We start from the raw sequence: 27589 nt of genomic DNA on the forward strand, positions 1-27589 counted from the left end.
ATTTGATTAGCCGAGATGCGATGATGTGAGCAGCAAAGGGCTACTTAGCTGTGTGTATCATTGCACTGCTAAGAAATAGTCCGTCTGCGTTATATTTGGTTAATATTCAGGTCACGATATGTATAAAGAGTATTGTTGGCGGGATTTAGATGGTTATTTAGAGTTTTGTGGGCAAAATAGAGAGCCCCCATTGACTACATTGTTAGCACAGGTTTCATGTATTTATTTATTTACGACTTAGAATGCATAAAAAAAGGAAAAACATATGCGTTTATGTCTTATATAGAGATTGTAAATGATAAACAGCACGTCTCTGTCTAATTTTTGCGTATTTCCAGTATGACTGAACTGATAATATGGTCAGAGTGCAGAAGCGTCTCTACAACCTCCAGAGATAGCCGAAAGGTTTTCGTAGCGGAATATTAGAAATGGCTGGCTGAATTTTTAGTATTTTGTGATGTTTAAACTGTGTTTTTACACACTTTGCGGATTGTAAATACGATTGGATATGGTTTAATGGACACAATGAAACACAATTAAGCATATAAAGTCAACTTGTTTTTCCACTCTACTGCTACTTTGAGGCTAGTGCTAATTTGCATAACCCTAAGAGGCTGCCGGGGACAATAAAGCAAGTGAGTTTGCTAATGATGGCTGGGATTATTAGTTGGTGTCTTTATTTCTGTATTCATGACCTTCAACCTTTGTGTGTACCGTATTTTTCTGACTATAAATCGCAGTTTTTTTCATAGTTTGGCCGGGGGTGCGACTTATACTCAGGAGCGACTTATGTGTGAAATTATGAACACATTAGCGTAAAATATCCAATAATATTATTGATGTCATTCACGTAAGAGACTAGACGTATAAGATTTCATGGGATTTAGCGATTAGGAGTGACAGATTGTTTGGTAAACGTATAGCATGTTCTATATGTTATAGTTATTTGAATGACTCTTACCATAATATGTTACGTTAACATACCAGTTGGTTATTTATGCCTCATATAACGTACACTTATTCAGCCTGTTGTTCACTATTCTTTAGACATTTTAAATTGCCTTTCAAATGTCTATTCTTGCTGTTGGCTTTTATCAAATACATTTCCCCAAAAAATGCAACTTATACTCCAGTGCGACTTATATGTTTTTTTCATTTTTTATTATGCATTTTCGGCCGGTGCGACTTATACTCTGGAGCGACTTATACTCCAAAAAATCTGGTACATTGTGAGGGACTTTGATGTTCTTCACAGCGCTTCACTTTTTCCACAGGAACTTATGTGACAGCCCTTTTCCAAAATGGATTGAATTCATTTTTGTCCTCACAATTGATTAGAAATAATAACAGAGACCTACTCAGTGGCCTAGTGGTTAGAGTGTCCGGCCTGAGATGGGTAGGTTGTGAGTTCAAACCCCGGCCGAGTCATACCAAAGACTATAAAAATGGGACCCATTACCTCCCTGCTTGACACTCAGCATTAAGGGTTGGAATTGGGGGTTAAATCACCAAAAATGATTCCCGGGCGCGGCCACCGCTGCTGCTCACTGCTCCCCTCACCTCCCAGGGGGTGAACAAGGGGATGGGTCAAATGCAGAGGACAAATTTCACCACACCTAGTGTGTGTGTGACAATCATTGGTACTTGAACTTTAATACTGGATAAAAAAAACAACACTACAAAGAGGAAGGAGAGAAAGATAGCTTGTGGTGTTGTATTTAAAAAGACTTGAGGCTGCCAAAGTTGAAAAAAAAAAAAATTATTTTCACTTTGTCATTGTTGGCTATTGTCTGTTGATTTGGAGAACAAAAAATAATTGATTTCATTTTGGAATAAGGGTGTAACATAAAATGTGGAGAATGCGCTGTGAATACTTTACGGATGCACTTCCCACTTAGACCAAAATGAGACTTGCAAGGCGTCGTAGGAATGGAACTCTTTTGTAAGCCGAGGACCACGTCGACTCATTTAAGGTTATGCAGTTATGTTAATGCATTTATTTTTCAAATTCACTTCTGACACATCAAAGCTTCCACTAAGGTTCTATCTTTAATTGGATTCCACACATATGACATTCTTTAGCGAGGCTCCACATAGTGGTGATAGACGATACAATTTATACATCATCCCTATCATATTTGCTGTTTAGTACGTAAGAAAAATAGAATATTCCAGCTTTTTTGGGGGTTGGGGGAAGGAAGGTGAGTAATGGTGGACTTGACTCTGACTGTACATTCAAAACTATGAGTGACCATACATAAACACTGTTGTACTGTATGGTGAGAAGTGTGTTTGGGTCTCAGGGCGGTCCGTGTGGGCTGGATGAGGAGGAGGAGCCTGCTTCCCTCACTCACCATAAGTGTGTTTCTCTGATCTCTGCTATCACCTGGCTGGCTTTCTGCAGGGCCTGGATACACCAAGCAAAGTGTACATAGGTGAGCTTGTATTTATGCTGCCTGCTATGACCACAAAGACATTATGGTTTGGGGACGTTCACAAAATACGGTAAACATTACAACAATAGAAGATTCATTGTATAACACTGTGCTCCCTCAAACAGGAGCAGCAGCCATTGAACAATGGAAGTACAGAAAGTGTTTACTAGAGGTTAAGGCATTCACATTAAAGGCATTTTTGTCCTCCGAGCAGAAAAAGGAGGTATTTAATTGAGGTAAGGGACACGGTCTCTAAGAGGATGCGACAACTGCATTTTGCCTCTCGCATCCAACATATTGGGAACTACCACCAGTATGATACAGTGCGGCAGTACACCACTGCAATTTTTTCTTGGACACATTATCAATTGATTATAAAGGATTCATGAATGTCAAAGAAGAACATAGCAAATTGATACTCAAGAATATCTTTGTAAAGGCAGCATTTTTGATACAGCTGTTGTGTTGGATCTCATTCGATGTGGCTGTTCCTAATGAATTGGCTGGTAAGTATCTAATGGATTGATATTGAAATCTACTCATCAAGCAATCTAATATTAATAACACAGCTATATATATTTCTAAATCTATTACTGTTATTAGGGGTGTAACGGTACGTGTATTTGTATTGAACCGTTTCGGTACGGGGGTTCGGTTCGGAGGTGTACCGAACGAGTTTCCACACGAACATATTAAGTAGCCGCCTAAGCTAAAGTCTTAACAAGGTGCTCCGCTTCCTTCTGCCTGTCTCTGTCAGTCCTCTACACAGCACCCAGCATTGTCACACCCACACAACCATCTGATTGGTTACAAACAGAGCGGTAACAGCCAATCAGCAGTGCGTATTCAGAGCGCATGTAGTCAGTGCTTAGCGTTTAGCAGGTAAGCATCAGGCAGCGGACTCTCCCCAAATGATAATAAACACCTCCCAGTCAACTACTAGTAACATCACTATGAGCCCGTTGACCTTCTAGAAATATAAAAGGCAGCTCAGCTCGCTCGCTTTCCTGGCTTGAGGTGAAGGCTAATTCGCTTTTAGCGTAACGTTAGCTCATTTTGCGGTGTGTGTGTGTGCGTGTGTGTGTGTTACGGACAGCAAAGCCCTGTCTGTCTGTTATTTCACTTGACCTTATTCTGTGTTGATTGAGCTGTGTTGAAGCAGGACATTATGTTAAATGAAGAGTTTCTGTCTCTGATAGTTGATATAATAATGTAAGTGCATCATTAAGCCTACATGAACTCCATGGTGTTCAGGGATGAATAGTCTCTCCTATTGCTATTGTACTATTTTTTCAGCTATAGTTACATGAATCATTAGTAATGCAGCAGCCTAGTTTTGAATGGCAGGGTCCCTGCTATCACATGTTGATAACAATATAACATCTACATAATACAAATCAACTACAGGCTTCCCAAATGCTGTAATAAATTAAGCATGATGAGTTGACTTGAAACTGTTTAATGTTGCACTTTTTATATGTAGAAGAAAAGTTTTGTCATTTTATTTAATCTGAGCAACAACTTGAGGCAGTTTAATGTTGATTAACGTGGGCAGAATTATTATAGTGTTCCCAATGTTAAAAGGATAAAGCCATTGTTTACAAATTTGGTAAATAAATGTTTTCTTACTGTACCGAAAATGAACCGAACCGTGACCTCTAAACCGAGGTACGTACCGAACCGAAATTTTTGTGTACCGTTACACCCCTGACTGTTATGTTTAATATTGTGATTCCAAATAAAAATCCATGAACTTACATCAACAGTAGGGATGTAACGTTATCGAAGGTTAAAATATTATCACGGTATTAAGGCCACGGTACAATATTATTGTAGTATAACTCAAAAAAAGACTTAAAATGTTAGTGTGTAAAATGAAGTGGCAAGAATGTTTAGGATAGACACACTTACTGTAATTGAAGATGAGCATAATGCTAAAATATTTAATTGTATTTATTACTAAGTGGCGACTTGTCCAGGGTGTACCCCGCCTTCCGCCCGATTGTAGCTGAGATAGGCTCCAGCACCCCCCGCGACCCCGAAGGGAATAAGCGGTAGAAAATGGATGGATGGATGGACTACATATATGTAATTTTAAGAGCAAATAATTTTGCGGGAACATCCACAGTTTTAAGCAAATATTTAAAGAAAACCTTAGTGACAATGTAAACATCCAGTGTAAAACAATAATGTTCACTTTAATGTCCTTTAACTTTTACTTTCTGACAAGCAGTGTCCTCTACAGTGGACATCTTTTTGTACAAGTCTGGAAAATGCGGTTTGTCAGACAAGTTAACTAACAATTTAACTTTAAAAAAAAGTAAATACCTCACAAACTGATGTTTGGCTTCAAATATATTTTCTGGATGACAGTTTATGAGGATGCATCGAGAAAACAAAGCAGTGGAAAAATAGCTGGATTGAGGATTTATCAAAGTAGTTTTTCAGTTTCCTCATATTTCTCGCATTGAAAACTTTTTTTGCTGATGACCTCGGTGCTGTGTGAGGTGACCGACTGACTCTGTGTCGCTTTGGAAACGCTCAAGACAAAAGTATTGCTTTGCAGACTTTCTTAGGTTATATTTTCACCAGGGTTTGTATGTCTGTGTGTTAGCAACATAACTCAAATACTTATGGGTAGAATCAAATGACATTTTACAGGAAATGTCAAAAAAACCAATTCCTCTTATCGACTACGAACAGACTTCATTTCCTGCTTACGGCATTCCACGCCCCCACCTTGGTGCCCCGCGCTGCGCAGAGGATTCTGGGAGATGTAGTTTATTTTCAGACCCTGCCGATGCTAAAGCGCCAGAAAAAACTGCACACCAAGTTTTTGTTTGATACCGTCAGGCGTCACGGTATTATTGTAAATACTTTGAAATAGCGCAGTATCTGCAACACCCCTAATCAACAGTATCTTCAACTTTATCATTGCACTCTTTCAAAAATCCTAATATGGTGGCCAAATGTTTGACTAATATTAAAAAGCCCAAGTTTTCCCCCAGTCTGTTTACCTGGAGCATATCTGCCGCCTCGTTGCGTCGCTGCGCCATGTCTTCCGACTCTGTCAGCAGGTCGTCTAACAGCCCGGCTTTATACAGCTGGCCCACCAGCTCACTCTGCAGGCAGTCTTTCACGTGGTTGACCAGGAAGTGCATTACGGCCTTGGGCACGCTGAAGAGGAGGAATTAGAGATGAGGCAGTGAAGCATGCGGTCCTTTGTGATGTAATGAAATTCGTATGATCAGGAGGCAAACACATGACGGGTACAAATCAGCGGATGGTAACAAGGCTGCCTCCATGTACCTGTCCTGGATGTTCTTCCGTACGATTAGGAAATAGGACTTGATGAGTCTCTCAATGACCTCACAGTCTCGCTGCTCCCGAGCGGACAACTTCCTGGATACTGGAACAGGCTGGATAAAAACACATTTTTAGTTTATTATTTCTTTGGTCAGTGGTCAACAAAATGACTAACAGTTTTACATAAACAAACAGTTGTACATTCATAAATTGAAAATGTTGCAGACCCAAAAGGGTTTAGGCTGAAGTTGAACACTTATTGCGCTTAACCCTATAAACAATGTCAAATACAAGATGAGCTTCCTAAAAATATGAAATTTCCTTTGCACAACATATTATAACTACACCTTGTACACAACATAAACACTGTTCAATTATATACACAGTAAAGACATGTGAAATATCCTTATACACGTGTTAGTTAAACCTTTGTACCAATTATATACTATATACAAACAATTATACTTCCATTATTATTTATATCCCACATTTAGTTTGTAATTAACATCGATCATAGTATTAAAGGCCTACTGAAATGAATTTTTTTTATTTAAACGGGGATAGCAGATCCATTCTATGTGTCATACTTGATCATTTCGCGATATTGCCATATTTTTACTGAAAGGATTTAGTATAAAACAACGACGATAAAGTTCGCAACTTTTGGTCGCTGATAAAAAAAGCCTTGCCTGTACCGGAAGTAGCGTGACGTCACGGGAGGAAGGACTCCTCACATTTCCCCATTGTTTACAATGCAGCGAGAGAGATTCGGACCGAGAAAGCGACGATTACCCCATTAATTTGAGCGAGGATGAAAGATTTGTGGATGAGGAACGTGAGAGTGAAGGACTACAGTGCAGTGCAGGACATATCTTTTTTCGCTCTGACCGTAACTTAGGTACAAGGGTTCATTGGATTCCACACTTTCTCCTTTTTCTATTGTGGATCACGGATTTGTGTTTTAAACCACCTCGGATACTATATCCTCTTGAAAATGAGAGTCGAGCACGCGAAATGGACATTCACAGTGACTTTTATCTCCACGACAATACATCGGTGAAGCACTTTAGCTACGGAGCTAACGTGATAGCATCGTGCTTAACAGCATATAGAAACAAAACAAATAAGCCCCTGACTGGAAGGATAGACAGAAGATCAACAATACTACCAAACTCTGGACATGTAACTACACGGTTAATGCTTTCCAGCTTGGCGAAGCTTAGCAATGCTGTTGCTAACGACGCCATTAAAGCTCACTTAGCTACGGAACCTCGACAGAGCTATGCTAAAAACATTAGCTCTGCACCTACGCCAGCTCTCATCTGCTCATCACGACCCGTGTTCACCTGCGTTCCAGCGATGGACGGCTCGACGAAGGACTTCACCCGATCACCGATGCGGTCGGCGGCCCGGAGACGGAGGAAGTCAAGGTGAGGTCTGCGGCTAGCGCGTCTGCTATCCATCTCAAAGTCCTCCTGGTTGTGTTGCTACAGCCAGCCGCTAATACACCGATCCCACCTACAGCTTTCTTCTTTGCGGTCTCCATTGTCCATTAAACAAATTGCAAAAGATTCACCAACACAGATGTCCAGAATACTGTGGAATTTTGAGATGAAAACAGAGCTTTTTGTACTGGATTCAACGGGCTCTGAATACTTCCGTTTCAACGATTGACGTCACGCGCATACGTCATATCGAAACGTTTACAACCGGAAGTTTAGCGGGAAACTTAAAATGTCACTTTATAAGTTAACCCGGCCGTATTGGCATGTGTTGCATTGTTAAGATTTCATCATTGATATATAAACTATCAGACTGCGTGGTCGCTAGTAGTGGCTTTCAGTAGGCCTTTAACTACTGTGTTGATTCAATAGTGATATATTTTTCCAAGACATTGGTCTTAAAGTGTTTTTTAAATGTGTGAATGGAACTGGAACATTTGAAGGAATGATCCAAGCTGTTCCACAGATGAACCCCCCTGACAGAAACACATCTACTTTTTAAGCTCCTTCTTATGTTTGCTTTCTGAAAGACAGCTGAACCTCTGAGGTCATAGGGACTCTCCCTAGGTTTGAACCTCTCCTGTAGACACCCAGGCAGCATGTGCTTATGAGCTTTATACGTCACAATAGCAGTGTTGAGGTCAACAAGATCGTGCAGTTTTAATGTTTTTAATTTAATAACGAAAAACATGCCTGAATGGCTTTTACATTATTCTCCCCATCAATGCGCCCTTTGTCCTTTCCTCTATCTTCTCCTTAGTAATAACAGGATGTGATAACAACAACACAAATACAAGTCAGTCCTTACCACATCTAGCAAATTAACAGCATAGCCCTTTTGTGGGCTGCTCGGTAGGGTGTTCTGGGGGACCATACCGTCCTCTCCCTTTTTCAGCATTCCCCTCCAGTTCCCTGTCCCGCCATCGATCTGCTCGTTGGAAGAGGTGCCCTGAGCACCACCTGCTGCTGCCTGAAGGTCAGATGTTAGCTCCGTAAGAGAGAAACACTCAGGAAAGGTTATATAAAAGAGCTTTGTAATATATTGACACAGCTCTTGTATTTGTTCTTATGAGACTTGTCTACAAACCCCGTTTCCATATGAGTTGGGAAATTGTGTTAGATGTAAATATAAACGGAATACAATAATTTTCAAGCCATATTCAGTTGAATATGCTACAAAGACAACATATTTGATGTTCAAACTGAAACTTTTTTTTTTTGGCAAATAATCATTAACTTTAGAATTTGATGGCAGCAACACGTGCCAAAGAAGTTGGGAAAGGTGGCAATAAATACTGATAAAGTTGAAGAATGCTCATCAAACACTTATTTGGAACATCCCACAGGTGAACAGGCAAATTGGGAACAGGTGGGTGCCATGATTGGGTATAAAAGTAGATTCCATGAAATGCTCAGTCATTCACAAATAAGGATGGGGCGAGGGTCACCACTTTGTCAACAAATGCTTGAGCAAATTGTTGAACAGTTTAAGAAAAACCTTTCTCAAGCAGCTATTGCCAGGAATTTAGGGATTTCACCATCTACGCTCCGTAATATCATCAAAGGGTTCAGAGAATGTGGAGAAATCACTGCACGTAAGCAGCTAAGCCCGTGACCTTTCATCCCTCAGGCTGTACGGCATCAACAAGCGACATCAGTGTGTAAAGGATATCACCACATGGGCTCAAGAACACTTCAGAAACCCACTGTCAGTAACTACAGTTGGTCGCTACATCTGTAAGTGCAAGTTAAAACTCTCTTATGCAAGGCGAAAACCGTTTATCAACAACACCCAGAAACGCCATCGGCTTCGCTGGGCCTGAGCTCATCTAAGATGGACTGATACAAAGTGGAAAAGTGTTCTGTGGTCTGACGAGTCCACATTTCAAATTGTTTTTGGAAACTGTGGACGTCGTCTCCACCATCCGGATTGTTATAGGCGCAAAGTGTAAAAGGCAGCATGTGTGATGGTATGGGGGTGTATTAGTGCCCAAGACATGGGTATTACACATCTGTGAAGGCACCATTAATGCTGAAAGGTACATACAGCTTTTGGAGCAACATATGTTGCCATCTAAGCAACGTTACCATGGACGCCCCTGCTTATTTCAGCAAGACAATGCCAAGCCACGTGTTACATCAACGTGGCTTCATAGTAAAAGAGTGCGGGTACTAGACTGGCCTGCCTGTAGTCCAGACCTGTCTCCCATTGAAAATGTGTGGTGCATTATGAAGCCTAAAATAGCACAAGGGAGACCCCCGGACTGTTGAACAACTTAAGCTGTACATCAAGCAAGAATGGGAAAGAATTCCACCTGAGAAGCTTAAAAAATGTGTCTCCTCAGTTCCCAAACCTTTACTGAGTGTTGTTAAAAGGAAAGGCCATGTAACACAGTGGTGAACATGCCCTTTCCCAACTACTTTGGCACGTGTTGCAGCCATGAAATTCTAAGTTAATTATTATTAGCAAAAAAAAAATAAAGTTTATGAGTTTGAACATCAAATATGTTGTCTTTGTAGTGCATTCAATTGAATATGGCTTGAAAAGGATTTGCAAATCATTGTATTCCGTTTATATTTACATCCAACACAATTTCCCAACTCATATGGAAACGGGGTTTGTAATAAAGTGTCCAGGAAGTACATATGATTCCTTGTACCTTGTCTCGGGGGACAGAAGATGGCAGGTCCCTCATTCTGTTGCGTCTTTGCTCCTGTGGTAACACACAAACACCATTTTAGATGTCTGATCAATGCACACATTAGTGTGAGACTGGTACCTCTATATTATGGTTCATCAGGCCGCAGGCATCAGCAAAGTCTGGGTGTTTGGTGTTGATGTACGCCAGCTCGATCGCAACCAGGTTGTGCACCTTATAGGAAAAAAGACTAACTTAGCTCTTAATAAATGACCACAAAGTTCAAGTATACAAGTACCATTTCATTGGTGACTGGCAGTCTCTTCCTCAACAGGGAGGTGACCACTTCGACAATGGCATCATGGAGCTTTGGAAATCTCAGTAGCTCCTGCAAAAAAAACAAAAACATTTTGTTCACAACATTGTATTTGCCAATGCAGAACCATTTTTAAAAACATCAAAAGGCATTTGTCGATCTAATGCACGTACTAATGGCATTTGGTTCTATGGACCCAGGATGGAGCTTGAAAGAACTTCACTTCCTTAATCAAGATCTTGACTCTAGCTCAGGGGTGTCCATTACATGGATAGTGAACTAGCGGTGGATGGTGGAGGGTGTGTCAGTCCACCAGCCAGACATTAAAAAAATAGAGCTAAAAATGATGGATCATCAATCTTCACCAAGACGTGACTTTGGTCACTTGATTGACATTCACGCCACCCGAGGGTCTTGTGAGATGACGCTGGCTGCTGCCACATCATTATTAAGAAAAAATGACCGACAGGAAGGCCAGAAACACTTTTTATTTCAACAGACTCTCGCGCCGTACCTGCCGTCAAAACTCTAAAGACTGACTGCACAGTTCCTGTCTTCACAATAAAAGTGCCGCTTCATCCTGCCTGTGCTAACAAAATAAGAGTCTCAGAAAGCTAGCAAGCTACAGAGTTTCTTGTAAAGTGTATAAAAAGGAGTATGGAAGCTGGACAAACAAAAAGCAAGCACTTTCATGTGGTATTGGACAGAAAGGAGGACTTTTTTCTCTCCTCCATTTGAAAATGTGGACGTTATCATCACTACTGTCTGATTCCAATCAATGCAAGTCATCCCAATCAGGTAATACACCAACTTATATTCTTGTCTTCGTGAAAGAAAGGAATGTGTTAAACATGCTTGTATTATCATTTAACACTAGGGGTGTAACGGTACGTGTATTTGTATTGAACCGTTTCGGTACGAGGGTTCCGGTTCGGAGGTGTACCGAACAAGTTTCCACACAGACATATTAAGTAGCGTAACGCACGTTGTGTAAACAATGCACACCGAGGCACAACACACGGCATGCTTTTTTGATTGATTGATTGATTGAAACTTTTATTAGTAGATTGCACAGTTCAGTACATATTCCGTACAATTGAGCACTAAATGCCTCAAATGTCCGGCATTTTGAGTTAGGGTTGCGTGTATTTTCAATGTACGTTCAGGGTTAAGAAGGGGTTAATAACAAAACAAATTGTGCGCGCAGCAGCATTGGTGAGGGAGGGGCAGAGACAGAGAGAGCGAGAGAGTTATGATAAACGCGCATGCGTCGCCAGGCTCTGCTTTTTATCCATAGATTTATCATATTTAATTTTTTATTATCTATAGCTGTGTTGTCAAAAGTGTGCCACAGAGGCCATTTGCGGCCCACAGCTAATGTTTTAAAGGCCCAAGGCACATTCTAAAAATACTATTCAGATAAACAAAAACATAACAAAAGTGAAATAAAAAAGCTTAAAGGTTAAATGTAATTTAGAAAAAGTTGCAATGTTGACTAATAAAACAAAGCTGTTTTTTTTCCTTTCAAACTGTCATAGCTCAAAACATAATATTGAATCAAAATCAGTTATTATGAATTATTGACCTATCCAAGGTTCCCATTACTTCACATCAAATATTCCACTAAGAAAAATATTTTTGGTGGAAGATTCTGCAAATTTGGTAAATAAATAACCCAAAAATGTATATTTTGTTGTTTTCTTACTATACCGAAAATGAACCGAACCGTGACCTCTAAACCGAGGTATGTACCGAACCAAAATTTTTGTGTACCGTTACACCCCTATTAAACACCTTTAACTTCTTAACATAAACCTCTCTTTCCTAAATAAATGAAAATAAATGATATATATGAGTGAAGTAGATCCCCTCCACTTGGTCCATTGAAAAGTAGCTGGCCTGCAGAAAAAGTGTGGGCCCCCCTGCTCCAGCTGTTGGCTGATTGATGTTGCAGGTGTATTGTTTTATATATGTGCTCACCTGTGTGCTGTAGTTGCTGCAGTGCTGGATGATCCTCTGCATCTCCTCGTGAACTAACTCCACACAGCGCAGACTTGGCTCCTCCAGGCGCTTTACTTGCCTCTTGACCAGCAACTCAAAGGACACCTCGGGCACGAACAAAGCAGGCCTTGGGCCCTGGAGGGGAAAAAAGGAAATACAAAAATGTTGCACTAATGAGCCTAAAAAGGATTGTTGGAGTTGCGTTTAAAAGATGTTGCGAAAACCCACCGTTGCATTTCTGATTGCCGTGAGTACGTCGATGGTGGTCAGGCCCCCCAGGGGATCGACAGACTCCAAGGTGCGCCCGAACGTCTCGTGAAATATGTAACAGATTCTGGCGCCACCACAGCTGAAAGAGGGAGGACAAAGAAAGGTCAGTTGGTAGTGCTTTGCAGTGAGTGGCAAGGTGCTGGTGAGGACACTCACAGTTCAGCAGTCTCGATGTACTTGGCCGTGCCTTCGATGGTGTGGCAGTACTCTGCGGCAAACTTGGTGATGAGCTGCAACAACGTGGCGCTTTTGTCGTCCACCGGCTCTCCGTAGCTGTTGAGGAGCGACTGGTACTGGGCTGCCAGCACGTTGATCCTGGTTTTGAGCTCAGGGAGGCAGTCTCGGATGTGGTGCATGAGCAATCTAAAGTCATGTATTGTTTTTTACTGCACAATAACCAACATTTCAAAAAAGAGGAAGGTCCTCTCCTACCTATTCAGTGTCCTGGCGAGATATTTGGTACCACTTCTGTTTGCAAGGGAGGGGTACTTCTTCTGTAGAAAAGCGTATTCGTCACGTATAGAATCTGCCACGGATTTCCTCTGATTGATATCCAATTGGCTCCTGTGATACGTCATGAGAACACACCGTGTTACCAGGAGAGCACAGCAGAGTTAGACAAACCCACATGGCAAAGTCACCTGTTGACGAGTCCGATGATGCCTAGTTTCACAGGAATGACTCGGCCTGTCAGTATATCCATGGCGTCTGTTCCTGCGTCCATCAGATCCAGCTTGGTGATTACTGCTAGCGTCCTCCTGCCTGGACACACCAGTAGGAAAACAATTCAGAGATACACTAGCTCATAAGAGTGAGTACACCACGTACAAGCATTCTTATTACTGAGTATTTTCTCAAGGGACGATACAATATTAGGGATGTTATTAGGGGTGTAACGGTACGTGTATTTGTATTGAACCGTTTCGGTACGGGGGTTTCGGTTCGGTTCGGAGGTGTACCGAACGGGTTTCCACACGGACATATTAAGTAGTGTACCGCACGTTGTGTAAAGAATGCACACCGAGGCACAACACACGCATGCTAGCAGGTAACGGGCTAGGATAGACTGACCATACGTCCTCTTTTCACTGGACATGTCCTCTTTTGCAGGGCTGTCCTGGCGGAGCTTCTTAAATGCCTCAAATGTCCAGCATTTTGAGTTAGGGTTGCATGTATTTTCAATGTACGTTCAGGGTTAAGAAGGGGTTAAAAACAAAACAAGCAGCAGCATTGGTGAGGGAGGGGCAGAGACAGAGAGAGAGAGAGAGAGAGAGAGTTATGATAAACGCGCATGCGTCGCCAGGCTCTGCTTTTTATCCATAGATTTATCACATTTAATTTTTTATTATCTATAGCAGGGGAGTCAAAAGTGTGCCCCTGAGGCCATTTGCGGCCCACAGCTAATGTTTTAAAGGCCCACGGCACATTTTAAAAATACTATTAAAATAAACAAAAACATAAAAGTGAAATAAAAAAGCTAAAGGTTAAATGTAATTTAAAAAAAGTTGCAATGTTGACTAATAAAACAAAGCTGTTTTTTTTTCTTTCAAACTGTCATTGCTCAAAACATAATATTGAATCAAAATCAATGTTATTATGAATTATTGACCTATCCAAGGTTCCCATTACTTCACATCAAATATTTTGCAAATTTGGTAAATAAATAACCCAAAAATGTATATTTTGTTGTTTTCTTACTGTACCGAAAATGAACCGAACCGTGACCTCTAAACCGAGTTATGTACCGAACCGAAATTTAACCCCTAGATGTTATGGTATCAAAATCTCCCGGTAAGATATTGTCAAAGTATTAAGGCCACCGTGGTACGATATTATTGTGGTATCTGTCCAAGACAAAAAAAAAAAACTTAAAATGTTATAATGTGTAAAATGAAGTGGCAGGAAGGTTTAGGATAAACACACTTACTGTAATTGAACACAAACTATGTTAAAATGTTCTAATCATATTTATTTATGATTATAAATTATCACAAGAATTGTGCGAGAACATCCACTGTGTCTCTCAACTTTCAGAGAAGCAGTGTCCTCTACAGTGGACTTTTTTTTATATCAGTTTGGAAAATGCAGTTTTTAAGAAAAGTTAACTCACATTTTAACTTTAATGTAAAATACCTCACAAATCTATGTTTAGCTTTGTTGGCTTAATTACCAGGTTTTTATTTGTCGGGTCAAACATTTCCTCACCTACAAGATGGAGGATGATGCTTAGACAGAGAAGAATGCTGTATGTACAAGCCAAAAGTCTCCCTTCTGATATATTAGCCTTCATATTGCACCACACATTTTCAATGGGAGACAGGTCTGGACTACAGGCAGGTCAGTCTAGTACCCGCACTCTTTTACTATGAAGCCATACTGTTGTAACACGTGGCTTGGCATTGTCTTGCTGAAATAAGCAGGGGCGTCCATGATAACGTTGCTTGAATGGAAACATATGTTGCTCCAAAAGCTGTATGTACCTTTCAGCATTAATGGTGCCTTCACAGATTTTTTAAGTTACCCATGCCTTGGGCACTAATACACCCCCATACCACCACACATGCTGGCTTTTACACTTTGCGCCTATAACAATCCGGATGGTTCTGGTCCTCTTTGGTCCGGAGGACACAAAGTCCACAGTTTTCAAAAACAATTTGAAATGTGGACTCGTCAGACCACAGAACACTTTTCCACTTTGCATCACATCTTAGATGAGCTCAGGCCCAGCGAAGCCGGTGGCATTTCTGGGTGTTGTTGATAAATGGCTTTCGCTTTGCATAGTAGAGTTTTAACTTGCACTTACAGATGTAGCGACCAACTGTAGTTACTGACAGTGGGTTTCTGAAGTGTTCCTAAGCCCATGTGGTGATATCCTTCACACACTGATGTCACTTTTTTATGCAGTACCGCCTGAGGGATCCAAGGTCACGGCCTTGCCGCTTAAGTGCAGCGATTTCTCCAGATTCTCTGAACCTTTTGATGATATTACGGAGCGTAGATGGTGAAATCCTAAATTCCTTCCAATAGCTTGTTGAGAAATGTTGTTCTTAAACAATTTGCTCAGGCATTTGTTGACAAAGTGGTGACCCTCGCCCTGTCCTTGTTTGTGAATGACTGAGCATTTCTTGGAAGCTGCTTTTATACCCAATCATGGCACCCACTTGTTCCCAATTAGCCTGTTCACCTGTGGGATGTTCCAAATAAGTCTTTGATGAACATTCCTCAACTTTCTCACTCTTTTTTGCTACTTGTGCCACCTTTTTTGAAACTTGTTGCAGGCATCAAATTCCAAATGAGCTAATATTTGCAAAAAATGTAGTTTTCCAGTTCGAACATTAAGTATATTGTCTTTGCAGTCTATTCAATTGAATATAAGTTGAAAAGGATTAGCAAATCATTGTATTCTGTTTTTATTTACCATTTACACAACATGACAACTTCACTGCTTTTGGGGTTTAGGGTTAGGGTTATTAACTTCACTGCTTTTGGGGTTTGTATATGCCAATAGCTGAATGCCGTGATCACCCTGAAATTAATCACCATCATCAATCACAATCAAATAATCACTCAGCCTTAATTGGTGGTACTGGTAGCATCATGGTCTAAGGTTGCATGAGAGCTGCTGACAGTGGAGAGTTCATACCTGAACTCCAACATGTACTACAAGTTAAATCCCAAGTTTCATTTCTATAGTACTGACCAGTAGCGGTTTTAGAAATTGGCCACATGGGCTCTAGCCCAGGAAAGCATTCTCTAGGGGGCACAAAAATCCTATTTACTTGTGCTCAGCGTCCGTCACCCCATCCCTAGCAGACAAAAAGACATGGCATTTACCATCCGGGTCAACCTCCCTGGCCACCTTCAGGGCCTCGGACGTTGCCATGTCCGTGTTGGCAGCAGTCACAGCCAGGATGATGGAGTTGGGGTTGGAGATGTACCTGACAATCAGTTCTCGGATCTGGATCTCGATGTCTTTGGGCTGGTCTCCAACTGGCAACTGTGCCAAGAAACGCATACAGCTTGCAACCATGTTCGGATTCTGTGAGGCATGCCTTTTATGTAGCTCACCTTTGTGATACCGGGCAGGTCCACCAGTGTGAGGTTGACAACATGAGGTGAGAAGACCTTCAGGTGAATGGGTTCATCACTGATACCCTAAGGATAACAAAGATACATACCTTTTAACATTATATTTATCAGTAAGCTTTTTTAAGTATTCAGAACAACATATTATATGTTTACTGTATGTACAGTGCTGTATATCATAATATATTCAATATAAAGTGTCATAAATACTAGAGATGTCCGATATCGGCCTGCCGATATTATCGGCCGATAAATGCTTTAAAATGTAATATCGGAAATTATCGGTATCGTTTTTTTAATTATCGGTATCGTTTTTTGTTTTTTTGTTTTTTTTGTTTTTTTAATTAAATCAACATAAAAAACACAAGATACACTTACAATTAGTGCACCAACCCAAAAAACCTCCCTCCCCCATTTACACTCATTCACACAAAAGGGTTGTTTCTTTCTGTTATTAATATTCTGCCTCCTACATTATATATCAATATATATCAATACAGTCTGCAAGGGATACAGTCCGTAAGCACACATGATTGTGCGTGCTGCTGCTCCACTAATAGTACTAACCTTTAACACTTCATTTTACTCATTTTCATTAATTACTAGTTTCTATGTAACTGTTTTTATATTGTTTTACTTTCTTTTGTATTCAAGAAAATGTTTTTAATTTATTTATCTTATTTTATTTTATTTAAAAAAAAAAAAACCTTATCTTCACCATACCTTGTTGTCCAAATTAGGCATAATAATGTGTTAATTCCACGACTGTATATATCGGTATCGGTTGATATCGGTATCGGTAATTAAAGAGTTGGACAATATCGGAATATCAGATATCGGCAAAAAGCCATTATCGGACATCCCTAATAAATACTATCAGAATACGGTTGTACAAATAAAGCCATCGTCTTTAACAAATACCTTACCTCCATTGAAAGGCTTGGTACTCAAGTTGATTCTATAAACGTGCACCTCAAAAACTGAAATCTAAGTAAGATTAAATACCTCAAATAAGGGTGATATTTGCTTATTTTCTGTCTGATAAGATCATTCTTCTCACTAAGCAGATTTGATGTTAGAGTGTTTTACTTGTTTTAAGTGTTTTGCTCCTAAATGATGTCAGTAAGATATTAAAGCTTGTTGCTGAGATTTGATGAGCTATATTGAGTAAAACTTGCTTGAAACTAGAATATCAAGTGTTGCAAAGCTGTGTCATCAACACTCACAAGTATAAAACTACTTTTTCAAAGTAATCATTTCTTATTTCAAGCATGAAATAAAAAATCATGACTTTGTGTCTCATAATTAAAACAGATGACAGCCAAATGGACTTTGCTGTTTTATTTCCAATGAAACAATAGAAAATATGTACTCATATAGTAGTACAGTTGGCACAGTACAGTAAACTGACAGTTAATATTTAAACATTTGACATTTCAAACAATTTTGAACAGAAATAGTTCATGCACATTCAGATGAATGCTTCAAAATTACAATAAAAAAAAAACTGTACAGCCGGGCTGTAAATAAATAAATAAATATATATATATATATATATATATATATATATATATATATATATATATATATATATATATATATATATATATATATATATATATTCCTTGCGCACTAATTGACTGAAAGAGCACGCACTTGGCGCGATGATGTCATGTTATGGATGGGAAAATGCCTTTTTAGACAATATGATTTGCCTGAGCGGCTCGTAGACCCCGAGAGTAACAAGCGCTTGCCTTGTTGCCTTTCCATTAAGAAAAATAAACTAGTTTTTAGAATAAGTTTGCTGGTTTCAAGAAATGTAATGCCGAGCGCTTATCTTAGCTTATGTCAAGATAATGGCACGAGCATTTACTTAATATAAGAATATTTTTCAACATACTGAGAAAAAAGGTCTCATATTTGTTTTTTCTACCAAGAAAAGTGCACTTGTTATTAGTGAGAATATACTTATTTTAAGGTATTTCGGGGTTCATTGAGGTTAGCTAATTTTACTTGTTTTGGAAAGTCTTGACAAGCCAAATGTTCTTGTTCTATTGGCAGATCATTTTGCTTAGTTCAAGTAAAATACACCTAATTTTTGTATTTTTTTCCCTTATTTTTGAACACTGACTTTTTGCATTGTGCCAACCATTATTTAAGTCAACACAGTACGGTAGACTGAAAACCAAACTGTCAGTACCTTGTTAATGCCAGATATTCTTTCGGTTTCTGCTTCGATTTCTTGGCGGATCTCCTCAAAATTTGTGTAAATCTAAAAACCACAAAATATGCAACATTTTAGCATCAGGGCTATAATATAGTGACTAATCTTTAATATGGTAAATCAAATATTAAAGTAGCTGAGGGCTCATTTGTTCACTGTCAATGAAATGTTACCTTGTTTTTGGTGTGCAAAAATTTGCCCCATTCCTCGCCATCGACGCCTGCAGACAATGAGATTGACGGCATTACACAAACATCTGGCCGAAAGATCAGTTCTCTGTTTTCTATTCTCAAGAGAGGAATTCTTTGGTGGTGGCTAAAATTGGGACTGTTCCACAAAGGGGAAAAAATAATGACAATTTCCACTGTATGGTAATTGTGATGGAAGCTCATTGAACCCTGAAGCATAAAGAAGGAAGCACAGCAAAGCTCATTAAAACTGCCAGAACAACAAAACAAGTATAAAGACGGGGATTGTCAGTCGGCTCAGGGAAAGCAGGCAGTTTAGGACATCAAAGCTAAATTCAGGATGTTGGTACATTGAATTAACTCTTGTAATATAAATGCAAGCCTAATTTGTACACGGAATTATCCAACAAGTGGAAATGAGGGCATGAGCTCTGGGTGGGTGGGGCGTCACAGGACACAAAAAGGACGGGCAGAATGATACAGAGTGGGGGGGGGATCAAGGAGGTTATGTAATGTATAAACACAGTAAGGCAAATAAGACAAGGAGACCTCTGTAAAAGCGGCCATTTTTCTTGAATTCTGTGGTTTGAGAGAGACAACAAGATGTCCGAGATGATGATCACGTAAGAACTTTGAAAGTAAAAGAAAAAGGTTGAGAACATACAACAGTATATTACCATTCTCTTCGCTGGTCTTCCTGCGGTCTTCGGGGTCGATGTGAACCAGCTGAAAAATCAGGGGCCGGCGGGTTACGATGCCCGTGCCACGTGGTAGTACGTCCCGGCCAACAAGGCTCTCTAAAACTGAACTCTTGCCGCTGCTCTGTAAAAAAACAAACAAAATGTGACAACAATCAGAATCCGCTTTATTGGCCAAGTATATTTGACACACAATGAATTTGACTTGGTACACTGAGGTCTCTTTGTTCCATGTAAACAACTAACAAGGAAAAGTTGAGTTGAGTTTGAGTTTATTTGGAACATGCATGCATACAACATGATACATCACAATTTCCAGTTCCTCTTTTCAACATGTGCGAACAGGAGAAGAAGAAGCAGAGCTTATTTAATCCTACCCCTTTTCTTTTACATAACAGTTGCTAAAACTTTTGTTCACTTCCTGTTCTCAATTTATTCACAATATACTCCATAAGTAATCACAATAAAAATAAATAAATAAATAATACCCGGTGAAGTAAGTTACATTTCATATGGTGAGATGAGTAAGATTATTTTGAAAAAATTAAAGGAAATACATTCAGAATGTTTATCATGGTTCTTCTTCTTTGTACTTTGTAAACACTTTAAGTGTGAAGAGTTTCTTGAAGTGGATCATATTAGTACATTGTTTGATTGCTTTGCTTAATCCATTCCATCATTTAATTCCACATACTGATATACTGAAGGTTTTAAGTGTTGTACGTGCATACAAATGTTTTAAATTAAGTTTTTCTCTAAGATTATATTTGTCCTCTTTTTTTGAGAAGAATTGTTGTATATTCTTGGCTAGCAGATTATAGTTTGCTTTGTGTATCATTTTAGCTGTTTGCAAATTCACTATGTCGTGGAATTTCAGTATTTTTGATTCAATAAATAAAGGGTTTGTATGTTCTCTATATCCAACATTATGTATTATTCTAACTGATCTTTTTTGTAACACTGTTAGTGAATGAAGTGTACTTTTGTAATTATTTCCCCATACTTCTACACAATAACTCAGATATGGTAACACTAACGAGCAGTAGAGAATATGAAGTGATATTTGGTCTAGAACAAACCTAGGCAAATGAAGGCCCGGGGGCCACATGCGGCCCGTTAAGCTTTTCCATCTGGCCCGCCGGACATTCCCAAATATTTTTTTTCTTAGATGTTTAAGATGGAAACTGTAGCTGCCATTATGATGTGCAGTGATGTGTTCAAATGACCGTAAGTCTTCAACTATACAAAGTATTTCAATGGTTGGAATCTGCGCTTTTGCATGATATACTAGTTACTATGGTAATCGAATTAGTTACTATGGTAATCGAATTAGTTACTATGGTAATCTAATTAGTTACTATGGTAATCTAAGTCACAACAGCTCAGACGAGGCACCAAGCAGTGTGGAGATTTTCACAACAAAGTTTTAAAGCTTAGTGATATCTCATATATATATCAGATTGTAGGTGTTTTTTTGTTTGTTTTGCTAAGTTTGTTGTATTTTTGTTGTGTTTTGCTTGATTGTAAAATATGTTGATGGAGAGGGGGTGTGACGTTCATATGTTGTCAATATTCAGTATTTTATCGGTCATAGTTAATATTGTAAATCCCACGTTCTTTATTTTCATGTACATTCTGGATGTCTTATTCAGTAAAAAAAATTTAAAATTCCATTCCGCTTTTTAAGGTGGTCTGTCATAATGTTTTTAGCATTTAATCAGACATTATTGTGAGGTTTTGTAGATATACCGGCCCCCAAACACATTTTTTCTATAAATTTGGCCCCTGAGTCAAAATAATTGCCCAGGCCTGGTCTAGAAAACATGTTTTGCTTTATTCATTATTGACGTGTTTCTTGCTACTTTATGTTGTACATTTTGTCATCATTATATCTACAAACATAAGGACTTTGTTGCTAGCGTGTAGCTAGCTAGCCAAGGGGGGAAAAACCCTCCAGAGACTTGGTTTGTCCAACTCTTAACAGCGATGCTGACCAGAACGGCCGAGACAGCCACATCCGATTAGCTGGCCAATGAAAGTAAACCTGCCACATTAAACCGATTAGCTGCCACAGAGTCTGTAGGCTGCTCCACGGGGCGGTATAGCTCGCTTGGTAGAGTGGCCGTGCCAGCAACTTGAGGGTTCCAGGTTCGATCCCCGCTTCTGCCATCCTACTCACTGCCTTTGTGTCCTTGGGCAAGACACTTTACCCACCTGCTCCCAGTGCCACCCACACTGGTTTAAAAATGTGACTTAGATATGGGGTTTACAATGTAAAGCGCTTTGAGTCACTAGAGAAAAGCGCTATATAAATATAATTCACATGGCCAATAGTGGTGTACTCTTACAGCAACATTAAGATACGCAAGTGTAGGGACTAGGGTTGCAAAATTCCGGGAATATTTAAAGTTGGAAACTTTCCATGGGAATTAATGGGAAACGAATGGGAATAAACATTGAATGCAACATGCTAGATCTTGCAGCATGATTATTAGCTAAAACAACCTGATTTAATGCAAATTCAGTAGAATTTCAACCCTGCACAGTGCATTCTCCATCACATGTGCAGTGCATTCTTCCATCGCATGCACAGATAATTCCCAGCATGCTACACACTACAGCAGGGCTATTGAGGCCACACTAGTATTTGAGCCCAAGGACTTCATCCAGTCAGGTAAGTGTTGATGATATTACTGGGGTAAATATATTTGATCTATGGTATTTAAGTTTAATAGAGGTGTAATTGCTTGTTACTCTATGACTGTAGACTACTCCAGCAGACTTACACTCAAGCTAGCTAGCTGTTCCTGTACTTGTTAAATGATTTTGGAGCCAATATCTCTAGCTAGCTAGGTTTATGTACCACCACCAGTATCGAAATGAACCAAAAATATTTCCCCGTTAGCCGTGATGCTAATTTTCTCTATGTTAAATCCCATTAATTTATGCCAACAATGTTAGTGATCCGAATTTACCTTTTTTGTGATCTGTAAAGTTCAATTAGCAAATACTAAATCAAAAGGTGTAGTTTTCTCTGCCTTCTGTTCTGCTAGCCATTCTGTTGTCATACAAGAATGTAAGTTAGAGTTCGATTTAGCATGCTGATTGAGTGTTCATCTATTCATCTAGCCTATTTCTATTCATTTGTCCATCAGTAAAATATTTTTAAAGACTACTCCAATTGTTTGGCTGACTATTTATATCTGTGTGTGGCATTGCATTAGTGTTTTACAAGAATAAATAATTACAAACAGAATAATGTCACGTATGATGTGTGGAGACATTTCACCCCAACCAATGTAGGCGGAAAGGCTGTGTACATTTGCAAATACTGTGCAAAGAGCTACGTCAAAAATGCCACAAAGATGCAGCAGCATATATAGACAAGTGCCCAATAATATATCATTATTGGAATTCCCCATTAATTCCCATGGATGGTGTCCAACTTTGAATAATCAAAAAATGGTCAATATTTCCAAACTTCCCGAGCTTAACTTCCCGTGGTAAATTTCCGGAAATTTACCGGAAACTTTCCACCCCTTTGCAACCCTAGTAGGGACACACATCTACTCAATTATTATCATGTGCCTGGAGAGGAGCTAACATTACACTACACATTGTAACACTAAGGTTGCTATATTTCCATAATATAACATGCTTTACCTTTCGTAAACTTTACCTTTACCATGAATTGTAGGGGTGTAACGGTACGTGTATTTGTATTGAACCGTTTCGGTACGGGGGATTCGGTTCGGTTCGGAGGTGTACCGAACGAGTTTCCACACGAACATATTAAGTAGCGTACCGCACGTTGTGTAAACAATGTACACTGAGGCACAACACACGGCATGCTAGCAGCGACCGGGCTAGGACAACATGTAAAAGCCAGAGCTGGAAGACCCTCCTGCCTCGTTAAGATCTCCCGTTTGGGAACACTTTGGCTGCGCGATACAACAATGGAGGACGGAGGTTTGCCGACATTGTTCAGCAGCTGCTTCTGACAACACGTCAAACATGCTAACCCATTTGAAGCGTCACCACCGCATTCAAGCAGCCTCTCCTCGGCGAGTCAGGCAGGGCTAAAGCAATAAAAAATGTTTTTATAGCAGCAGATTTAAGACCATATTGCATTAAAAACTAGATTTTGAGCCACTTCTATGGTGGAAGAACAATGAGCCCATATATCCTTTACTGCCAAGTTAGCCAGGCTGGGGGGGAAAGAAAAGTTAATCTGAGGCTGAGTTGACTTAAAACTGTTTAATGTTGCACTTTTTATATGTAGAAGAAAAGTTTTGTCATTTTATTTAATCTGAGCAACAACTTGAGGCAGTTTAATGTTGATTAACGTGGACCCCGACTTAAACAAGTTGAAAAACTTATTGGGGTGTTACCATTTAGTGGTCAATTGTACGGAATATGTACTGAACTGCGCAATCTACTAATAAAAGTCTCAATCAATCAATCAAAAAAAGCACTTTATATGTAGAAAGGTTTTGTTAAGAAACCATTCTGAGCCTTATCTTATTTAGTTTTTATTGTATATATGTTGACCACATTAACCCTGGCAATGGACCCTGTGTGTATATGTATGTTATGCCATTGTTTACACATTTGGTAAATAAATAACCCAAAAAATTTATATTTTGTTGTTTTCTTACAGTACCGAAAATGAACCGAACCTCTAAACCGAGGTACGTACCAAACCGACATTTTTGTGTACCGTTACACCCCTAATGAATTGATTAACGTGGACCCCGGCTTAAACAAGTTGAAAAACGTATTGGGGTGTTACCATTTAGTGGTCAATTGTACGGAATATGTACTGTACTGTGCAATCTACTAATACCAGTTTGAATCAATCAATTGATTGATTGATTCAAACTTTTATCAGTACTGTGCAATCTACTAATACAAGTTTGAATCAATCAATTGATTGATTGATTGAAACTTGTATCAGTAGATTGCACAGTACAGTACATATTCCGTTCAATTGACCACTAAATGGTAACACCCGAATAAGTTTTTCAACTTGTTTAAGTCGGGGTCCACGTTAATCAATTCATGGTACAAATATATACTACCAGCATAATACAGTCATCCCACAAGTTAATCATCAGAGTATATACATTGAATTATTTACATTATGTACAATATTTACAATCCGGGGGGTGGGATGTGGAGGGTTTAGTTGATATCAGCACTTCGGTCATCAACAATTGCATCATCAGAGAAATGGACATTGAAACAGTGTAGGTGTGACTTGGTAGGATATGTACAGCGAGCAGAGAACATAATGAGTTCAGAAAGCATAAGAACAAGTATATACATTTGATTATTTACATTTGGTTATTTACAATCCAGGGAGGTGGGATGTGGAGGGGGGGGGGTGTTAGTCAAGGGTTGAAGTTGCCTGGAGGTGTTGTTTTAGTGCGGTTTTGAAGGAGGATAGAGATGCCCTTTCTTTTATACCTGTTGGGAGCACATTCCACATTGATGTTGCATAGGAGAATGAGTTAAGACCTTTGTTAGATCGGAATCTGGGTTTAACGTGGTTAGTGGAACTCCCCCTGGTGTTGTGGTTAGTTAAGACCTTTGTTAGATCGGAATCTGGGTTTAACGTGGTTAGTGGAACTCCCCCTGGTGTTGTGGTTATGGCGGTTAAGGAAGTAGTTTGACATGTACTTCGGTATCAGGGAGGTGTAGCAGATTTTATAGACTAGGCTCAGTGCAAGTTGTTCAAAACCAAACAATGCAATGTATTTACGTTCATTATAAGAAAGGTGACATAGGAAATAGTTTTCAAGAGGTTTACTATGTCCAGGAGTGGGCCATTGAAGTACAAGTAACAGACCACTAAGGGCACCTGGGCCAGACCTTGAACACACCTACAAGTAAACTAGGCTCTTTGTGATGACAATTGTCGCTACAAAGCTCCAACGAACAGTTTGAGCGACCACTCGTGTGCTCGTTGTATTTGTATTTGACTCACAGTCAATGAATGTCATGGAAATATCGTAGAGAAAGTCCAAAGAAGTTGCAACTATATGAGAAGTTGGCGCCGGCTAAATCAGGAGCTAGCCGCAGTGACGTCACTTACCTGAGTACCTACAACTACTATCTGCGGCAGCTGAATGACGTCCGCGCCCACAGTGTTGAAAACATCTTGCAGTTTGTTTATGACAGGTATTAGGGCCTCCATGAGCTCCGAAACCGCTCCCGGCCTGTCAAAAAAAAGGGGACCGAGTTCCTTGCGCTGCCTCACACGGTCAACAAAGTCATTCAATGTCCCTCTCGGCTAATGCTAGCTGGCGTCGCCTCGACATCTCTTTGACTGGATAACCACTGCGCACAACAATTGCGCACCGTTGCATTGTGGGAAAGAGAGTGCGTCACACTTGACGTCCAATTGGATGCTCGCGGAAACGTCTGGACGCCCGAACTACATTTCCGGTAAATGACGTCAAACTCCTGAAACAAGAATTTAAAAAAAAAGACGCAACAGTAACCAAGGTTGCAGGCAAAATATTTGTGTGTGGATATTAAAAAATATAAAATGTATTTGCAAATACAAAATAACAATTTTAATGAATGTTTTTGTTTATTATTAGCTAGGAGTGTGGGAAAAAATCGATTCGAATTTGAATCGCGGTTCTCACGTTGTGCGATTCAGAATCGATTTTAATTTTTTTAAAATCGTTGTTTTTTTTAAAAATGTATTTATATATATATATTTTTTTTTTTTATTAATCAATCCAACAAAACAATACACAGCAATACCATAACAATGCAATCCAATTCCAAAAGCAAAGTCGAGCCAGCAACACTCAGAAGTGCAATAAACAGAGCAATTGAGAGGAGACACAAACACCACACAGAACAAACCAAAAGTAGTGAAACAAAAATGAATATTATCAACAACAGTATCAATATTAGTTACAATTTCAACATAGCAGTGATTAAAAATCCCTCATTGACATTATCATTAGACATTTATAAAAATAAAAAAACAGTGGCTTACACTTGCATCACATCTCATAAGCTTGACAACACACTGTGTCCAATATTTTCACAAAGATAAAATAAGTCATATTTTTGGTTCATTTAATAGTTCAAACAAATGTACATTATTGCAATCAGTTGATAAAACATTGTCCTTTACAATTATAAAAGCTTTTTACTCTGCTTGCATGTCATCAGACTGGGGTAGATCCTGCTGAAATCTATGTATTCCATGAATAGACAATCCTTTTGAATCGGGAAAAAAATCGTTTTTGAATCGAGAATCGTGTTGAATTGAAAAAAAATCGATTTTGAATCGAATCGTGACCCTAAGAATCGATATTGAATCGAATCGTGGGACACCCAAAGATTCACAGCCCTATTATTAGGGTATTGCTTTATATTTATTATTTTACTTATTTTTTGCCTGGTTTTGTATTTGTTTTGTATCACCCCGTGAGGTGTATATTATAGGGCTGTGAATCTTTGGGTGTCCCACGATTCGATTCAATATCGATTCTTGGGGTCACGATTCCATTCAAAATCGATTTTTTTCAATTCAACACGATTCTCGATTCAAAAAGGATATTTTCCCGATTCAAAAGGATTCGCTATTCATTCAATACATACCGTAGATTTCATCAGGATCTACCCCATATAACCCCCAATAAATACGTTTTTTTTTTACCATGAATTGATTAACGTGGACCCCGACTTAAACAAGTTGAAAAACGTATTGGGGTGTTACCATTTAGTGGTCAATTGTACGGAATATGTACTGTACTGTGCAATCTAGTAATAAAAGTTTCAATCAATCAATCAGTTCATGTGCATTTTTACTTGCCTGAATTTAGTTAGTATTCAGATGTAAAAAAGCTATTACATGTTGCCATATTTTTGATTGATTGATTAACATGCACCTGGG

At 39.3% G+C, this 27589-nt stretch overlaps 1 protein-coding gene across 2 annotated transcripts; it reads right to left on the minus strand.

Moving 5' to 3' along the window:
* Positions 1-2036: 2036 nt before the first annotated feature.
* On the minus strand, positions 2037-26043 carry dnm1l (dynamin 1-like). Of its 2 annotated transcripts, XM_062061371.1 has the most exons (19): positions 25763-26043; positions 19645-19789; positions 19517-19546; positions 18953-18999; positions 18756-18827; positions 16538-16624; positions 16304-16466; positions 13111-13231; positions 12902-13033; positions 12626-12832; positions 12428-12548; positions 12179-12334; positions 10181-10270; positions 10024-10116; positions 9904-9957; positions 8052-8213; positions 5745-5854; positions 5453-5612; positions 2037-2407 (listed from the first exon to the last, which is right to left on the minus strand). In XM_062061371.1, the coding sequence occupies exons 1-19, from the start codon at positions 25862-25864 to the stop codon at positions 2351-2353; spliced, it is 2109 nt and encodes a 702-aa protein (XP_061917355.1). In that variant the 5' UTR covers positions 25865-26043; the 3' UTR covers positions 2037-2350. The 2 variants fall into 2 exon arrangements, with proteins under 2 accessions (XP_061917355.1, XP_061917356.1); XM_062061372.1 differs by lacking the exon at positions 19517-19546 and having other exon boundaries at positions 25763-26042.
* Between the last annotated feature and the right edge of the window lie 1546 nt (positions 26044-27589).

This window comes from Entelurus aequoreus, linkage group LG10 (genome assembly GCF_033978785.1).
Source record: "Entelurus aequoreus isolate RoL-2023_Sb linkage group LG10, RoL_Eaeq_v1.1, whole genome shotgun sequence".
NCBI lineage: Eukaryota > Metazoa > Chordata > Actinopteri > Syngnathiformes > Syngnathidae > Entelurus > Entelurus aequoreus.

Excerpts from the sequence above, each read along its gene's own strand:
- dnm1l (XM_062061371.1), bottom strand. The coding sequence starts at position 25,864 with ATGGAGGCCCTAATACCTGTCATAAACAAACTGCAAGATGTTTTCAAC. Across the intron at positions 18,828-18,952 it reads TTTTGCACACCAAAAACAAG|ATTTACACAAATTTTGAGGA; the intron begins GTAACATTTCAT and ends TGTGGTTTTTAG. Across the intron at positions 13,232-16,303 it reads CAGGGAGGTTGACCCGGATG|GCAGGAGGACGCTAGCAGTA; the intron begins GTAAATGCCATG and ends TGGTGTGTCCAG.